Source organism: Myotis davidii, unplaced genomic scaffold, assembly GCF_000327345.1.
Source record: "Myotis davidii unplaced genomic scaffold, ASM32734v1 scaffold1252, whole genome shotgun sequence".
NCBI classification, from domain to species: domain Eukaryota; kingdom Metazoa; phylum Chordata; class Mammalia; order Chiroptera; family Vespertilionidae; genus Myotis; species Myotis davidii.
The window spans coordinates 542356-562045 of NW_006283888.1; the positions used below are offsets into that span (position 1 = coordinate 542356).

Here is a 19690-nt window from a genome sequence, read left to right on the forward strand (position 1 = left end):
CCTGGATGAGGGGATGATGGCTGTTTGCAGCTGGTCACACACCCTTCAGGGTGGGGGTCCCCACTGGGGTGCCTGGCCAGTCTGGGTGAGGGGCTGAGGGCTGTTTACAGGCTGGGGGTGACTGAAGCTCCCAACCGCTCCTTTTTTTTAATTTTTTTAATTTTTTTATTCTGGGCCAGCTTTAGCTTTGAGGCTTGGCTCCAGCTCTTAGGCCTCCACAGCTGAAAGTAGGTTTCTGGCCTTTGCTTACAATGTTGCGATTCCCGCGGACTAAAACAAGCAAGTTTCTGGGGTTTTGTTTAGCTTCTATGTTTGTTTCATAGTTTCTTAAACTGCAGGCTCAGAGGCCTGCAAGGAAGGCGGGGAACGTTGGAGTCCTCCGTCACTGAAGCAAGCAAGCCTCATGTTAGTTACAAGCTGCCTGGCTGCTGGCTGCCATCTTGGCTGGAAGTTAATTTGCATATCTCGCTGATTAGCCAATGGGAAGGGTAGCGGTCGTCCGCCAATTACCATGTTTCTCTTTTATTAGATAAGGATGGGGGTAACAGCAACTATCTTTCTTTTCTCACATAACCATAGTGAGGGTCAGATGAGGTATTGTATGTGAAAGAGCTTTATAAACGTTGAAATAGTTCGCTCTGACAAATGTGAGCTGCTACTGAGTAAGACACAGCCAATGTGGCATGAAAACACAACTCCCTGAAAACCACAGATGTCCCAGCCTGTAGTGAAGGCCCCCAAAGCTTTGTTAGTTTGGGTGTTTTTTTTTAACTTGAGAGGTTTCTTTATTTTTTTTTCCCCAGCAAAATAAAATAACATGTTTATTTTTCTTACAAATAAAATGTTTTTCTTAAAACAAAAAACAAGAACACCATATTTTAAGTCAGGAACACCTATTTTGTCAGAATGTAATTTGCTGCTAACCCACCTTACTTAAAAAAAAAATCTTCTTTGTTGAAAGTATTACATATATTCCCCCTTTCCCCCCATTGACCCCTTCTAGCCCTCCCCCACCACCTAATTTTTTTTATAAGAGGAATATTCATCAATAAGCATTAACTCAGCAAGTACAGAGACTTTAAGGCAGTGGTTCTCAACCTTCCTCACGCCGCGACCCTTTAATACAGTTCCTCATGTTGTGGTGGCCTCATGTTGTGGTGAGATGTATTTTCATTGTTACAAATTGACATAATTAAAGCATAGTGATTAATCACAAAAACAATATGTAATTATATATGTGTTTTCCAATGGTCTTAGGCGACCCCTGTGAAAGGGTCATCTGACCCCCAAAGGGATCGCGACCCACAGGTTGAGAACCGCTACTTTAAGAAATGGCATCTCACCCGGCTGATGTGGCTTAGGGGTTGAGTATCGACCTATGAACTAAGAGGTCATGGTTCAATTCCCTGATCAGGGTACATGCCCAGGTCGGGGGCCTGACCCCAGTGTGGGGCACACAGGAGGCAGCCAAACAATGAATGATTCTCTCCCATCATCAATGCCTCTCTGTCTCCCTCCCTCTCTCTCCCCTCCTCTCTGAAATCAATAAAAATATATTTTGAAAAAAAGAATGGCATATCTTCCTAGTGAGTCAAATCTCAGAAATGCAACTACATTTGGCTAAAAAAATTCTCAATACTATATTTTCTAACTTACAAATATTCTAAAACCAGATGGAAAATTTGGGGGAGCCAATATACCTAAGTCAAAGATAAAACTGCCTCAACTTTTTGACCTCAAATCACCAGAATAAGATGGACTCCTCTGAACTGTATGTTCAACTTGGCAAATGGAGTCACTGTAGTTAGATACAAAGCAAAACCAGCTGAGTGGGGGTATAGGTGGCTATTAATGGGCCAACAGTGGTTTGTCCCACAGTCTCCGAGACACTGAGAGCCCAGTAGTGGACTAGACCCTGACAGTTACTAGGCCAGCTGAGTAGTGATTATAGAGGTTGACAGATAAAAAATTCCAAGTTTTATCTATGATAACTATACTGGCAACTTACTGACTATATATATTTTAGTTTAAATGTTTGATTATGGGAAAGTTAAAAATATATAAAAATAGAACACTATAATGAATCCCATGCGCCATCACTGAGTTGTATTAATTAGCCAATCATGTTTCCTCTATACCTTCTACCTACTTACTAGTGCCCATATTATTCTGAAACAAGTTCTAGATCATACCATTTCACCTATAAATATCTCAATACTAGTGGCCCGGTGCACGGATTTGTGCACATTGGGAGAAAATTAATTAGAAGAAATATTTTAATATTGCTATTCACCCTTTCTCTTTAATAGAAGTGTCAGAGATGAAAGAAAATTAGTAAAATATACATGAAAATAATATATAAATTCATTAACAAAGAAACAATAACATGACATAACAACAAAGACATATGAAAACGGCAATCAGTGTGCACCGAGTACACTAAGCCCCCACCCCTTCCCATTCCGCCCCTCAAAAGGCGTGCCCACCCCTGCACGTGCTGCTGTCCTCCCCTTGGGAGACAGGCCGGCAGGTCCGCCTCCTCTAATAAAGCCTGTAGTCCAGGTTTTCGGCCTCTGTCTGATCTTTCACATACCACACGCAGTTCCATTTGTATTGACAGTGTGCACTGTGGCTACTGCACTCCATACACACCGTGCGCTGAGCTTTATCTTGTTTCTCTGATTTCTTATGCGTGGTGAAGGGCACTTGTGCATCTTCATAATGCTTCTCGCACGGCCATTCACAGACCTTCCACGGTGGACACTTGAACAAGTCAAACAGCCCCAGGGGCTTTTGTTGGATTGCACGGAGCAGCACCAAGACGGCGGGGAGCCTTCCGGGAACTTGGCTGAGTCCCAGCGATGCAGACGCTGGAGCTGAGGGGCGGAAGCTCCATGGCCACGAGGAGAGCAGCGAGGAGGGCCCACGTTCCGGGCGAGGTGGGGGCGGAGGGACTCCGAAGGCTCTGTCTGGGGTCGCTCCTGGCTGGGCGCTGGGCCGACAGCGGCTGAGTCCCGAGCACTTGCGTCAAAGGAAGTTTGGGATATTTTTTTATTTCTAGTTTGTAAACAACCTGCAGAGCTCCCTTCCCCCTCCTCCCACTCATAGGCATAGTCTAAAGATGTCTCTTTCCATGTGAGCACTGGATGCTGGAATGCCAGCCTAGGCAGGGTCAGGTTTGTGGCGAGCCGGGGCTACCCGTCCAGTGTGTATTGGGAAACCGTGGAGGTCAGCACCACAGCCAGGCCCACCATGGTCTGTCCTCATGGTTCAGTGGACAGGCCGATGTGGCCTATTCAGGGAGGTGGGGCATGAACAATGGGGACAAATCTCTGCCCGCTGCGCTCCCAAAGGGCAAATTGCCTGCAGGATTTCTCCCAGAGCTAATCAGTTCCAGAATCATTCAACCGTGGTTTTGAGCCGCTTAATTGCTGACTCACAAAGGGCCACACTGGTGCTGGGTAAATGGGAAACCGTTTTCACTAAAGTGAAAGGAAATGAGATCATTTAGCCGAGAGAAGAGAAGGCCAAGGGGGCAGCACAGGCCTGGCAGGAATGAAGAGAGAGGTTCACGTTCCCTTTCTGTGCAATAGCTACTCCCCTCTGCTGCACAGAGCTCTCTGGCTCTCCCACAGCCTCTACCACTACCACTGCCTCGCCTCCACGCCCCACCCCTCCACCTGCTCGCCAGGCATCACAGGTACTGATCATTAAAGCAGGAGGGGTTGGAGAGACCACCAGCACCCTGGTTTCCAACCTTTTCAGCACCAATGACTGCTCTGTGCCTCCCCCTGCGGGGATTCCGCATGTAGGAGATTCCAGAATAGCTGTCTGTATGGAGTATCTGCTCCTTTGGGTAGGGCACTGGGCTAAGAATTTTCCCTTATTTCATCTAATGGCGACAAAACCACTGAGAAGTAGAAGTAGGTATAATTCTTTCTTTTTTACATATGAGAAGGCTCAGACTAAGAGAGGTGTGTTTGCCTGAAATCTTACAACTAGAAAGTGAGTTAGAATTGAACCTGGGTCTGTGTGGCTTTAAGGACCCAAATGCATCCAAGAAGAAATATCTCATGCCCCCAGCAATTGCCCGTGTATATGTCTCAAGAGAAATGAAAGCATATGTCCACACAAAGCCTTTTTTAAAGTAGTGTTATTCATAATAGTCAAGAAGTGGAAACAACTCAAATGTCCATCAACTGATGAATGAATAAACAAATGTGGAATATTCATATGATGGAATATTATTTGGCCATGAACAAGAATGGAGCAAGGATACCTGCTACAACATGGATGAACTTTAAAAACGTTTACTAAGTGAAAGAAGCCAGTCACAAAAGACCACATAATATATGACTTCATTTACATGAATTGTCAAGAATAAGCAAATACATAGATATAGAAAGTAGATTAGTGATTGCTCAGGACTGGGGGAGGAGTGCGAGATAAGGTGGAGATCCCTAAATGGTATAGGATTTCTTTTTGAGGACAGAAATATCCTAAAATTGACTGAGGTGATGGCTGCACACATCTGTGAACATACTAAAAACCTTTGAGTTGTACACTGTAAATAGGTGAATTGTGTGGTAAGTGAATGACATCTCAAGGCTATTTTAAAAGGAATCACTTGTGCTATGACTAACAGGTTCCATGGCTCTGTCTCGTGAAGGTTGAGAAGCAGAGGCTGCACAGTGCAGGTAAAGAGCAAGAGGTTTGGAACCAGTGACCCTGGACAACTTGTTTATCCTGTTGGAGTCCTAGCTCCTCGTGTGTAAACTGGGGTTAGTAAGCTTCATCTCACTGTGTTGTTACGGTATGTGGGAAGGCCCCAGCCCCGCCAGTTCTAAAGTTCCCTGATTTTGAAGTTTGAGGCTTGAGTGAAGAGGTAGAGGTAGGAGGTGTCTGTGGACAGAGGGGTTTCCCTTCTTGGAAATCACACCCACAGGAATCTTCCTTTCTGTGTGTACCAAAGGTTGGCCAAGACAAAGGGCTGGAAGGAGAGTGTGATGATTGATTCACTGTCCTCTGTCACCTGAAAGACCCCAAGTAAAGAGACTAGGTAGGAGCTACAACACAAGGTGGGTTGTGTGAACACTAGGGACAACCCTGCTAACTTTGGAAATTAGTGGCAACCAGAACCAGGAGAGAGGCGAACGAGAGTGCTAAGAGAAGGCTAGGCTCCTATTAAAATGTGGCTGCTGCCTGCCTGGTGTGGTTCAGTGGTTAAACGTCGACCTCCACCTCCAATTACTGCATCAGCTGACATCAGTAACAATAAGGCTCGTGGTTGGAGGAAGACTGCTTGACAGTTTGATTCCTGGTCAGGGTGCATGCCCAGGTTTCAGGCTCGATTCCCAGGGTCAGCCATGCAAGAGACAGCCGATTGATGATTCTCTCTCATCATTGATATTTCTATCTCCCTTTCCCTTCCTTTCTGAAATCAATAAAAAATATATTTTTTAAAAAATGTGGCTGTTGTTAAGGCAGTGGGATGGGTTGGATGACTCTGATGTATTTCTTTCCAACTATGAAGCATCTGCCAAAAGTACAGAGATGCTTTTCTGAAAACAACTGGGGACTAGAAAGAGGTACTGTATTTTTCTGTATATAAGACTCCCCCATGTATAAGACGCCCCCCACTTTCCAACACAAAATTAAGAAATCGATATTTTAAACATTTTGCTGGTTTTCCTCTTAAGGCCTTCTTCTTTTTTGGCATCTTAAGGAGTTGTTCTTCCTGTTTTCTTCACTGTCTGATCATACACTCAATAGGAGGAGGTCCAAATTGTCTCGCTGTAGCTCTATTTCCATGCTCTTTTGCATAGCTGATTACATTCAGTTTGAATTTTGCAGAGTAAGACAATTGCTTACTGGTATTTATCTTTTTATTTTTTGACATCTTCATGGGCTCAGAATGTTCCGGTCCCTGTTGCATCTGCGCACTCTCCACCTCCACCTCCAATTACTGCATCAGCTGACATCAGTAACAATAAGGCTCGTGGTTGGAGGAAGACTGCTTGACAAGGTATGGACAGGTATGCAGCCACAGGGCTCCCTCCTAGGCTGACTTCTGTGTATAAGATGCCCCTTGATTTTCAGTATAATGATTTTAGAAAAAAAATAGCATCTTATACATGGGAAAATATGGTATATAAAAGCTAAACAAGTAAACAAAAGAAAAAAACAAACAACTTGGTAGCAGAGGTACTTAAGTATTAGGAAATGGTATTAGCGTGTTAGCTATGGTGGTAAAGTACAGTCAATCTTCATTATTCACAGATTTTTATACTTTGAATTCACCTGCTCACTAAAATGTGTTTGCAATCCCCAAACCACTACTCACAGTGCTTTCAAGGTCATTCACAGACACAAGCAGAGCAGCAAAAAATTTGAGTCTCCCAATGTATGTGTTCCCAGTTGAGGTCAAACAAATGCTCTCTGCCTCTGGTTTCAACTCTCATATGGTAAACAAGTACCTTTTGTGTTATGTGTTTTGCGTTGCTTTCCACTGGTTGGAGATCCTGCTGTATGAAAAGACCCTCAATGTAGTGCTGAAGTGCTGTCTAGTGCTCATTAGCACCAGAAGGCTGCAGTGTGCCTCACAGAGAAAATATGTGTTAGGTAAGTTTCATTCAGATAGGAGTTGGCCGTGAGCTCAATGTTAATGAATCAACTATATTAATGTGTCTTTAAATAGAAGCACACATTAAAAAAGGTTATGTGTAACCTGTGTGGGATCGATTTTTAGATAGAGTTGGAATTCGTTGTTAAAGGGACATATAACATGGTAGAAACAATGTATCATTCATCCTTTTATTCCTAGCACCTAGGTAAAAATTTGACTAATAGCTAGGCTTCCATAAATAATATTTTGGAAATTTAAAAATTTTTAAAAGGTTATGTATTGATTGGTTGTAAAAAACGTTGTGACCAGGGGCTCATAGGCACCTAACCCTATATTTCCTCTAGGAATGATAGTTTAGTATGCACTATTCATGTTCACCATCTTTATAGAATACTAGAGGCCCAGTGCATGAAATTCATGCATGGTAGCCAGGGGATGTCCCTCAGCCCAGCCTGCACCCTCTCCAATCTGGGACCCCTTGGGGGATGTCCATCTGCCGGATGTCTAGCAGACATACATCCCTCTTATAATCCGGGACTGCTGGCTCCTAACTGCTTGCCTGCTTGCCTGCCTGATTGCCCCAACCCCTCTGCCTGCCTACCTTATCACCCCTAATCACTCTACCTTCCTGCCTGCCTGATTGCCCCTCCTTTGCCCCCCCTGCTGGCCTGGTCACTCCTATCTTGACCCCTGCCGGCCTGATCGCCCCTACTTTGCACCCTGATGGCCTGATCACCCCTAACTGCCTCTGCCTCAGCCCCAGCCTAAGCCACAGTCTGGCCTCCCTCTGCCAGAGGTGACCTGGCTGATTGGGAAGGCACCACCCCCATCACCCCACTGCTGCTTTTGAATTTCTGTATATTATTCTTTATTTCAGACAGTGTATGCTTAATTTCTGACTGATCCTTTTCCATTTTTTTGGCATTCTCATTAAGATCCTTGAAGGTCTCACTAAGTTCTTCAGAGGTCTCACTAAGTTCCTCAGAGGTTTCTAGAAGATTCTTGAGTAACCTTATAACTGTGGTTTTGAGCTCTATATCCAGTAGTTTGCTTTCCTCCATTTCTTTCATTTGTTACATGTTTCTTTGTCTCTGCATTTTGGCTGCTTCCCTGTGTTGATAGAGTGTCTTTGTGTGGTAGGTGTCCTATAGGGCCCAGTGTCTCAGCCTCCCCAATCACTGGAGGTGGACACTCTTCTGTTGGTATCACTGTTTGCTGGGTGCACAGTCTTGTTGTAGTTAAGTCTTAATTGCTGTTGGTATCACTGGGAGGAATTGACCTCCAGGCCAATTGGCTGTGAGGACCAGCTGTGTCTATAGTGGAAGAACTGCTGTGCTGGAGGCACCCTTATGGGGCAGGACTTGCTTCAGTGGGGCTTTGGTGCTCACTGAGTCTGCCTCTTGAGTGTGTCACTTATGGATGTGAGGAGTTGAAATCTGGTATCTGACCACTGGGCACATTGGCTCCTGGATCTCCAAGGAGGTGCAAAGTCACTGCCTGAGGCCACCCAGCAGGAGCTACAGCGAGATCTGCAGATTTCTCCTCTTTGTTTGGGGTTTGGAAGTTTTGGAGCTCTCTGACCCAGATGCAGTTTTTTAGGTTAGGCTGCAAAAGGACAGACCATTCATATGCAAAAGTTGCTGACCACAGCTTGGGTGGGGTTGTAAATTGGGTGGGGCAGGGTCTCAGGGAATCACCAGGGCAGAACAAACAGTGATGGCTGCCAGTCAGCTGTCTCCGCGTCTACGAGTCTCCATGTCCCGCGCCCCCATGCAGTAACAATGATCCCTGCGAGCACCTCTGTGAGAAAGCCACCCTCTCTTTCAGACCTGATACCAGAGAGTCCAGTTTCTCCCGGTAGGAATCTGGGTCCGCAGTCTCACCAGTAACTGGAGTTCAGAGCAGTTGGGAGGTTGTATCTCCCTTCTAATTGAAAAAAACAGCGCACCCCATTGCCAGCCTGTTTTGCGCACCTCCATACCTCTGCTCTTCTGCACCTCTGCACTTCCTTCCCAGTCTCAATGCACTTTTTTCTTTCCTTCTAGTTGTAGAACTTCCACTCACCCAGCTTTCCCATGGTTCTGGATGATAGCCGTTTTGTCTTTTAGTTGTAGTTTTGGTGTGGTTGTGAGAGGCAGCACATATAGGTGTATACCTTATCCCACCATCTTGGTTCTCAATAAGAATATATTTTTAAAAAAAGAATATAACTACTGCAAATAATAAGAACTGACCATATATTTATGTGTTTGTCATACATTACTTTAATGCCTATAGAGCAAGTGTTGTCTTTGTTTTACAGATAAGGAAATCAATGTTATACATATTAGATTGTGTGACTTAGAGCTAACATGTGGAAGTGGCAGGATTTGAATCTATTTCTCTCAAACTTTCTAGAGGGGACAGGAACTTTCTCCTTGAACTGAAATGCCAGTTCCTGGGAAGGAGTGACCAGGCCCATTATCAGGGGTGGTGAGAAGGTTCAAGGATAACTGAGCTTAGTCTAGAAGAGTATATACTATAGAATTATACCTCTGAAACCTATGTAATTTTATTAACCAATGTCACCCCAATAAACTTAATTTTCTAAAAAAGAAAAAAGCAGTATATATCTAAGAAACGAAGGTGGAAGAACTGAACACAATCCCCCAGATCCTCTGCTCTGGTCAGACTTTAGCTGAAACAGTGGGAAAGATCATCTGCAGTCAGCACAGGATGGAGCGGAATCTGGGAGCCAACACATCAAGAAACAGTGGAAGGAACAGGAGTTGATCCACTTGGAAATGGGAGTGTGGAGGCAAACAGGAGGCATCTTTAAATACCTAAGCAAGCATGTCAAACTCCTGGCCTGCATGTGGCCCATAACAAATATTTTTGTGGCCCAGCCAATATAACGGTATGTAAGAAACATTTTAATAAAAATTTCGTAACTTAAATTTTTATAATATCCTGTCATACATAACTATTAATAATGAACTGCAACATTTGCTAATGACTTATTACTATAATCGTGTTGCATTCATTTCCCTTATGCACCTTACTCACAGATGCACCATTTCTCTCCACTAATACTAGCAGCGAATATTTTAGCAGCGGATTGCCATGTCATTAGTCTTGTACTGACTTGTTTGGTGTGCGCAATAGGAAATATTCCACTTTTGGAGAACTAGAAAAGTAGGTTTATTTGCATTACGCTTATTAATTTGTGCAGTTATTCAGTGTCTGGTAAGTTAATATTCAAAGCCCTTTGTATTCAATATGTCTCTATTGAAATAAACCTACATTTCTATAAAAATTGAAGCTTTTGTTTTTTCTGCAGCCCAAATCAACTTAAACTTTATTTGGCCATGTTAGCCTTTGAGTTTGACATGCTTGCCTAAAGAAAATGGAGAATTAAATGGAAAGCAGAACTAGAATAGAGGTTGAAACTTATAGGGAGATTCTGACTCAATGAAAGACTTTGACTCCCTTTCAGTGCCATGTCACCCCTTTGTTTTGCCCTTTAAGCATAGGATTGCCATATTTAGCAAATAAAAATACAGAATGCAGTTAAATTTATATTTCAGACAAATGACAAATAATGTTTTAGTGTAAGTACATTCCATCCAAAACTTGGGATATACTTATACTATGTTTATATCTGACTTATCTGACTTGGGATTTACTAATTCTGTCCACTACTTAATCTGGCAACCCTACCTGGGGGCTTTATTTTTAAATTTTATTTTCCTTGAATAAAGGAATAAATAACTGGTCACATTTAACTCCCCTATACTCCCTCCCAAACCCCCCACCTCCTCCCCTTTGGCAACCATCATCTGTTCTCTGTATCTATGGGTTTGTTTTATTTGTTTTGTTTTTAGATTCCACTACTATAAAGGCTTTAAAGAAGAGCCCCTGATGTTACATTTTGAGGAAGTGGGCTCTATGTTTGGGAAATATTCAATGACTTGTGTCTGAGGAATAAGTAGAATGGAAACAGGACTACAATGGAAACAGGACTACAATGGTCTAAGTAAGCCATTGCCCTATTTTCTTGAGACACCTCCTCCCCCATTTTAGAGCAGCAAAACCATAAAAAGCAGAGAGAGGTAATACTTATAAATAACAACCCATGGGTGTCCATGATAGGTGCTTTTGGCTCTAATGGCAGAATGTTCTATCAGAACTGGGGCTGATTGATAGATAAGGACATAGAGTGTTTTTTACTGTAATGTTGATTGCTAGTAAAATTCCTTTTATATGCAAGTTGATTAATGTGTCCATGGCTGGGGAGAATGGTGGCAATCTCTTTCTGGACCAGGGTATGCACCAAGAGGCATAAAACATCCCCAAATAATTGTTTTATCTGTCAAAACCCATCTTCTACTTCTCTGAGACCGTGGTTAGTCATTCTGATGCCTGTTTTCCTATCCTGCTGCCAGAACTGCTTTTCTGCTTGTTTTGAACAGACTGTGATCAGCTCACCAAGGACTGGAACATGGCAGCAGTTGGTATGAGAGGAAAGACTGGCAGTCACTGTTACCCCCTCAGCATCCTCTGCAGAAAAGGAGAGGCAGGGTCTCCAAGGTCATTCCCAGAAATTGTGCCTCTAAAAATAAATGTTAGTGGTCTTTAGACATCAGCTAGTCTTTCAGCATTGTCCTGGCCTTCAGAGAATTAGAATGTTTATGTTCGATGGGACTTGAGTGAGCATTTGGCTCACCTCCCTCATTGTGGAGATAAGGAAAGTTAACTTCATGGTAGGGTGACAAGGTCCAGAGCTCTGCAGCTCAGTGGCCTCCCATTCCTCCTCAGTGTACCATGTCTTTCTCGCTCAGTTTCACTTAAATTTCTCAAAGTCCTTCACTCAAAATGAAAAAAATGACAGGAGGCAGGGCTGAAGTTAACAAAATGAATAAAAGCATTCAGGGGAGAGCAGGCACTGCACAGTAGAGTACAGGCTGAAATGAATACAAAGGGAGGTTCCTAGGCTGTTCTATTCGTCCTTTGCAGGAAAAAACTCCTAGGAGACATGAGCTTTGCCATCTCTCTAAAGATAGGTACATCCAGAGTATCCCAGTTCAGTGGGATATTCACTAAACATTACTAGTAATGCCCCAGTTCCTTTAAGACTAAATAAATACTAGTAAAATCTCAAAGTAAGAAGAATTCAATAAAACTCCATCCCAACTATTTTAAAGCAGGCATAAATTGTTTCACATGTCCTTTCTTTTTACAGATAAACTGAACTGAGGGTTGAGAGGTAACTGGCACAGGAATCTCTGGATCATAAAGGACTTCAAGAGACTGTGGCACTACTATTTTCAAGTAATAGCCCCGTTTGATAGGTACACTATCCCAGGGTTGTGTACTTACATGATGTACACAGATCCCCAGCCAATATGTGTTGAATGAGTTAAAAATAGAGAAAAGAACAGGGCTTTAGAAACCTAAGTATCCTGGTCCCGTCATTCACAAGCTGGTGAACTTGGGCAAGTTTTTAATTTCTCTAAACTTCCGGTTCCTTATTCATAAGATGCAGATGAACCACCCCTTTTTCAGGATTGTTGTGAAGAGAAAATGGCATAATAAAAGCACTCAATGAATGGCAGCTATTACTATTGTACCTGTGAATTAACACAAAATTAGCAACATGTGGCACTATGATTTTCTAGTCTTTTTCATGCAGTCCCATTTTGAGTTAGTTGCTTTGTGTAACTGCCCACTCTGGTGGATACTATTTGATCCCTAAGAGTGTTTAAGGAGAGGCAACAGTCAACAGTGGAGTGCATGCCAATTGTTTTATTTATGACGCCTATTTGATGACAAGGCCAGCAGTGTTTGGCCCCTAGGAAGAAGCTTATGGCCCATCCATGTCATTACTCTACAACGCGGCGGAAAGACTGGACAGCTGGGGAAGCTGCACCCCATTCGATGGGCTTCCGGTACTCCTTCTTGTCCAGAAGGTACTGCCTGCCGCGATAGTTGGGTAGCTCGTAGAAAATCCAGGCACCCTCCAGCACCTTACAGGAGTGGACCTCTCGCATGTGAAACTGCTCCATGATGGAAGGACAGTCTTCAGTGGTTTCATACATCTGACCATTAAAATCCCCTTTCTCAAAGATCTGAATCTTATACTGGCCTCCACTAGACTAAAAAAAACAGAAGGAAACGAACAGTAACCATCATGGAAATCACCAGCAAGTTATAGAGAACAGGATGGTTCAGAACCCACCATCTTGAAATCTAGATGATCCAAACTCCCATCCCCACTGTGCACTGACTGAAACAGCTGACTTAAAATCTTAATTCCTTAAAATCCTCAAGAGGTAGCAAAAGTGCTATGGAAATAATTAGTGTATTCAGTCTTATGATGAACTGAGCTAAGATTTTATTTAAACCTCCACAGCCAAAAAAGACAGCTTCCCATTAAGAAGTAGAAAAACCTCAAAAAAACTTCCACGTAAAACAAAAAAGTGTGGAGACAGCGGGAGTGCCACTAGGCTCACCAGATGAACAGCCCTGCAGGAGCCCAGGCGATCGCTGAGGCCCATCCAATGCTGGTATTCCGGGTACTCGCCCCGAGGTAAGATGTACATGTACCCAGCAAAGTTGGGCCTTTCATACACAGCCCAGGTGCCTCCTTCCACTCTAATGGAGTTGCAGCGATTCAGGTACATGTGGAAATCTGCACAGTCATAATCACAGTCATAGTGGCGGCCTTGAAATTTTTTGTCTTCATAGAAAGTAATCTGAAGTACAGGGCAAACAAAGAGAACTGAGTAGTTTGGTGGCATCATTCATACATAAGATAGAAATTAAGAGCATACCCCCCACTTCACAATTTCCTTCCTTCTCCATTTTTGCACTACTTCACCTTATAACATTTACCTTCTGAGAGACAACTTTGGTTGTCAATGATAGGAATGAGTATGTTCTGAGGGCTTAACATAAAAAAAACAAAAAGTGCTCTAATATAAGCTGGCAATTTCAGACTCAAGCTCACTGCTTCCTGCTTTTTATTCCCACACCTCACTGTACTTACCACATTAAATAATAAATGATCTACTAATATGTCTATCTCTCCCACCAGACCTCCTAGTGGACTTCTTTCAAGGGTGAAGACCAAACCTCATTTGTGCTAAAAACCCCTGTGCCCAGCACTTGTCAGACGCTCAATAAATGGTGAAGGCAAATAAGTGTAAATGCAGGCATTCATTCTAGGTGAAATAGAAGATACATAGGCAAAATAAACAGACCTTAACTTTAGAGAACTTATTTTAGATGGATACAGAGCATGAAAATATACCATATTATGTTCTGTATTATTTTATTGCCAAGAAAATTGTTGCAAAGTAACAAAATGTTCTCTGTTTCAAGCTCTTCCCCAGTTCCTAACAGAATGCTTGGGGTACCCCCTTGGATCTGTGATGGCCTTGGAAAACATGCAGCCCTGCAAAACTGGAAATAATAAACCTGGGCTCTAGAGCTGCATCTCACTAATCAGCCCCACTACCTTAGTCAAGCCATCTCTTGGTTCCAAGTCCTATTTGTCAAATGAAAGGAATAGACTACATTGGTCGCCCTGGCTGTGAAATAAAACTCAGAGCTTTTCTGGTTGAAATAGGGGATAGAGTTACAAGAAATAACCCAAGGCTTAATGAAACAGTGTCTGACAACCACTAGACCAAATGGGCTATAATTCCTCAATCCAAAATCAATGCTAGGTTATCATTTAAAACTGAAGTCACAGGCATCATAAGAAGTTAATTCCCTGGCGTTATGCCGCCACCTTGTGACTCTTTGCTCTATCGGTTTAAAAGGAGAAAACCAGGAGGAGCAGAGCAAACTAGTCTGGAGAGGATCTTCTAGGTGAGGCTTGAAGGCTAAGTAGGGGTTTTCTCCACAGGCAAAGGGAAAAAAAAAAAGGATAGCCTGTTCAAAGGAATAAAGGAGTGAGACATTATGAGCCATTGTAGGGGCCATTACGTTGAGTATTTGTGAAGTATTAGGAAATTAAGGCAGAAAAGAGACACAGGAGCCATGCTAGAATCCCTTTGGTGATAATGCGGGAGATGTACCTGGAAATAGATGGTTGTTATGGGCAAGGTAAGTGATGAGGGCCAATGGAAAGGCAAATGGCTATGTGAATGATGATGAGAAAACGTGCAACAGAAATTTAGGGTTTGGTGACTAATTAGATGCAGAGAATAAAGGTGAGAAGAAACCAAGAATGACTCACAAATGGACATAAAACCTCATTCTCTTCCACCCCATGTAGTTCTTTCTAGATGGTTCCCTACTAATAATTATTTCCTTCTATCTTAATCTCCCCTCTTTACCTTTCCCATTTCATCTCTTTTATTTCCTGTTCCCTAAAAGCTTCCTTCCCACCCCTAATTGTCTACTTTATCTCCTTTTGCCCCTTCCCAAATTCATCTCTTCCAGCTCCTTTTCCCATTTCAGCACAGCATATACTAGTATTTAAAGATATATGGTGCCCCTGTTTAAAGATAAAAATCAAACAAAACAAAATAGCAGCACCACTAGTCGCTGGCTCTGTGACTTGAACAAGCCATTGAATCTCTGAGGCTCAGTCTCTTCATTTGTAAAACTGGATCATCGTATCTACTGCACAGGATTGCTCTGAGGGTCCAATGCGATAATGTAGATAAAGCAATTAGTTTAATACCTAGTTCAAAATTGCCAATAAGCTTTTCTTATAGTTGTTACAGAACCCTAAGTTAATTAACTTTCTTAAGGTCACTATCTAGTTGCAGGCAAGTGAGTGCACTGCAGTGCAAATTCCTGGTTAGTAATCTGTGGTTCATTTTATTTTACTTTATTTTCCCTTTTGCTGTCTTCCTACCTACACAGCTATCCCTGTTTGACAAATAGAATTTACTCTCTTAGAAACAGAACAAATAGAATTTACTCTCTTATAAACAGAACAAATAGAATTTACTCTCTTAGAAACAGAACAAGACTGATTCTGAGTCTGAGGGGTTTTTCCCAAAACCTGTGAAAAGATCTTTAGGAAAATCAAGGTAACATTTCTATAAATTGATAGACCCAAAGTCTTTAATTCAACTTACCTTTGGTTTTCAGCCAACTAATCACAAAAGAGCCTTTGCAAGGGATATGTTATGGGAAATTAAGTTAGTATCATCTTTTTCCTTGTTTCTCACGTTTACTGCTGTCTGCACATGTGCCTGACTGACATCAATAGCTGAGAAGTGAAATATACATGATATTCTACAAGGTCACCTTGCTGTCCAATCTCCCAGCAGAGCAGCTAACCATTCCAAGATTGAAACAAAGCACTAATGTTGCCATGGAACTATCACTGAGCTCCAGGACCAAGCTCACCTTTCAGGGAGACCTTCTAACGCTCAGGGTCCAGAGAATGTTGCAAATCTACTCACTTTCCATTTGTAGGTCTATGAAGTCTACTCTACGGTCAGCTAAGAGAAGGTTTTAACTCTTGAGGGTGGGAGGGGAATCTGCAGAAAAGGCTGAGAAATGTGCAGAAGATTTGCCTAAAATTTCAAAATTCCTCTTGTTTTCAAGTTGACTTTTTGAAAAATAGCCTACTAATCTAATGTGGCAGAAAGAAAAGTATCTCAAGTATTCCAGAGGCAACAAAAACAAACACAATACGTTCTTTCTGCCAAGCCCTTAACTCCTCTGATTAAACTGCTAGCAAGACAGTGGGAAAGGGAGAGTAAGAGAAAGAGATGCAGTCTTCTTTGGACTAGCAAACAAAGGTTAGTTAACTTAAGCAAAAGTCCAGCCACAAGAAATGAGAGAGCACACCATTACTACTTCAGAAATCTCTGAAAGCAGCCATGTTTTCATCTAAGGTGATTTTGTAACAGCTTTCCCTCGAGGTACATGGATATCTCTCTAGGACTGCACATTCTCAGTGGCATGTGCTTGGCATATTATCAAAAAATTCAGAGCACTAAAGACACTTTCTCATTTTTCTCCTTCTGAATAACAAGTATGATTATTAGTTCTATTTTCTAAAAGGAAATTAACCAGGCACTAACCAGTTCTAGAACATATTAATAGGTGCTCTCTAAAATGATGCAATGGGTTTGAAAGTTTTCAAAGTAAAACGTCGGGGTGGGGAGGGTGGGGGGAATCAGGAACTAATGGCTTTGCTTCAGTCCCTGGTCAGTGGAAGAGCTAAAATGAGAATGAAGGTACATTCCCTCATTCCCAAAGCCCTGCCAGAGGGATCAAATAGCCAGTTCAACAACTGTAAATCAAATATTTAAAGGTAATTTTCTTAACTTAATAAGCACTTTATTTGGGGCAAAGGGTTAGAGTAACTGCTTGAATGAAGAGGATATGTAGGATTTAATTCTCTTGATTGTTCCTTGGCCTTTTAAAATATTAATGGTTGAGGCTAAATTTCATAAAACAAAATTTTCATTGAATACCAAAAGCTTTCTACTTCACATAATCCTCTGATCAGCATTCCTATTCCTGTGGAAGTGCATGGAATATTAGTTTCTGGAAGACAAAAATCATGGTATTTACATGTTATATACTTGTACAGTATTCAACATAGCACCACACATACTGATAACCCCTTAACAAACTGTTTGATAATTCTGTTAGAGTACAGAATATAATAAGCATTTCTTAATCTTCTCTCCCTATCCTAACCTTCTAAACACTATCATAATCACCAGCAGGGAAAGTAGCTAAAGCGTTTCTACATGTTTTTTTCAATGTATCATTAGGTAAAAAGAAAGTAGTTAGACTAAAAATCAGCATGATCATTTATTTACCTTTGTTCCAGTTTTAGACATTTTTGATGGGTTTCTCCAGTGAAATCCAGGAATAGATTCAGAGTTAGAGGCACAGAGACATTTATACTGGGATGGTTTCAAGTCAAACATTTGCTTGGTCATGAGAATAGGATCCAAAAATTGAGTCAGTCATTTAGAAACTATTGATGGTTTCTAGAAAAACAATTGGGATTATGAAATAAAGGAAAGCTTCAGTACCCACTTTCATGCTTACCAAGCCTTGCTGAACGACAGACTTTGCTGAGTTAAGACACCAAAACTCAGCGAAAGTTTTCAGAATAAAAAATAAAAATGGTCCTCTTACACGGTAAATTTGGTTTTCTAGAAAGTAGCCACCTTGAAATCCCAAATATCTTTTTTTTTCTTCAATAAAACTTGCAGGAGATGAGTCAAAAGGATATCCTCTATTTCTGAACAGAAGGCACATGTTGCAAAGCAACAAAATTTACATAGCTTAAAAGAAATGCATGATCGTGTGTTTGAATTAAAAAATCACAACAAAGGACATCTTTGTAACAATTAGCAAAAATCCAATATAATAAAGAGGTAATATGCAAACTGACCCTCACTCCATCATGCCATCACAAGATGGCTGTGTCCACAGTGGAGGCGAGTGATCAGCAGGGACCTGAGGCTGGCGTTGGGCTGGCGTGGGGGACCTGAGGCTGCACCCCCTGCATGGTGGGGCTTGACAGGGGACCTCAGGTTGTGCCCTGTCCCAGCACCGGGGGACCTGAGGCTGCATCCCCCACCCGGCGGGGCTTGACAGGGGACCTGAGGCTGTGCCCCGCCCCCCCTCCTGGCAGGGCTTGACAAGGGTGAAGTCGATTAGGTCTGGATCTCACCCAATGGGGCTGGGGCCGGCCAGGTCTGGGTCTTGCGCGATTTTGAGGTGCCATGCGGGTGGGCGGGGACTTGACTCTAGGTCCCTCGGCATGCCTCAGACTCTGACAGGAAGATTTTCATATACATTTTACTAATTTTCTTTCATCTTTGACACTTCTATTATAGAGAAAGGTCAAATAGCAATATTAAAATACTAGAGGCCCCATGCACGAAGATTCGCACAATAGGCCTTCCTTACCCTGGCTGCCAGCACAGGTTTTTTGTTTGTTTGTTTGTTTTTTTAAATATATTTTATTGATTTTTTACAGAGAGGAGGAAGGGAGAGAGACAGAGAGTTAGAAACATCGATGAGAGAGAAACATCGATCAGCTGCCTCCTGCACATCTCCCACTGGGGATGTGCCCGCAACCCAGGCACATGCCCTTCACCGGAATCGAACCTGGAACCTTTCAGTCCACAGGCCGACGCTCTATCCACTGAGCCAAACCGGTTTTGGCGCCAGCACAGGTTTTATTCCGGCACCCGGACCCAGGCCTTTGGTCCGGCTGCAGCAGAGAAGCCAAGCCTCTTGTCTTCAGTCACCTTCAGTCTTCGCTTGGGCTGCCATCTTTGTTGGGTTAATTTGCATACTCATCCTGATTGGCTGGTGGGCATAGCGGAGTGATGACCAATTTACATATTTATCTTTTATTAGTGTAGATTTCCTTAATTAATTCCCTTTTAATGTGCATGAATTTTATGCACTGTGCCACTAGTTTTAATATAAACTGTAAATTAGATAATACTATAGTACCAATGTTAAACTTCTGAAATTTAATCATTGTACTATGACTAGCTAGGTAAGAGAATGTCTGTGTTTTTATGAAATAGATGCTAATGTATTTAGGAGTAAGGGCCCAAGATGACTGCGACCTACTCTCAAATTATTGAGCAAAAGAAAGTAATCCTATCTAATAAAAGAGAAACATGGTAATTAGTGTATGACCACTACCCTTCCCATTGGCTAATCAGGGCGATATGCAAATTAACTGCCAGGCAAGATGGCGGCCGGCAGCCAGGCAGCTTAAACTGAATATGAGGCTTGCTTGCTTCAGTGACGGAGGACTGCAACGTTCCCCGCATGCCTTGCCGGCCTCTGAGCCTGCAGTTTGCAACATTGTTACAAATATAGAAGCTAAACAAAACTCCAGAAACCGGCTTTCAGCCCGCCGGGATCTCAGAGCTGAAGTTGATACAGTGTTTCGATTATAGAACCCAAACAAACCAGATACCTGCTTTCAGCAGCCTCAGAGCTAAAGCTGGCCCAGAATAAAAAATTAAAAAAAGGAGCAGTTGGGAGCTTCGGTCACCCGCCAGCCTGAAAACAGCCCTCAGTCCCTCACCCAGACTGGCCAGGCACCCCAGTGGGGACCCC

The 19690-nt window shown here is 42.5% G+C and overlaps 1 protein-coding gene across 2 annotated transcripts; it reads right to left on the reverse strand.

Moving 5' to 3' along the window:
- Window positions 1-12389: 12389 nt before the first annotated feature.
- On the reverse strand, window positions 12390-17508 carry CRYGS (crystallin gamma S). 2 transcript variants are annotated; one of them, XM_006754156.2, is made up of 3 exons: window positions 17410-17508; window positions 13117-13359; window positions 12390-12759 (listed from the first exon to the last, which is right to left on the reverse strand). In XM_006754156.2, exons 1-3 carry the CDS (start codon window positions 17428-17430, stop codon window positions 12487-12489), a joined length of 537 nt encoding a protein of 178 aa, XP_006754219.2. In that variant the 5' UTR covers window positions 17431-17508; the 3' UTR covers window positions 12390-12486. The 2 variants fall into 2 exon arrangements, with proteins under 2 accessions (XP_006754219.2, XP_015423130.1); XM_015567644.1 differs by lacking the exon at window positions 17410-17508 and adding an exon at window positions 15703-15735.
- Between the last annotated feature and the right edge of the window lie 2182 nt (window positions 17509-19690).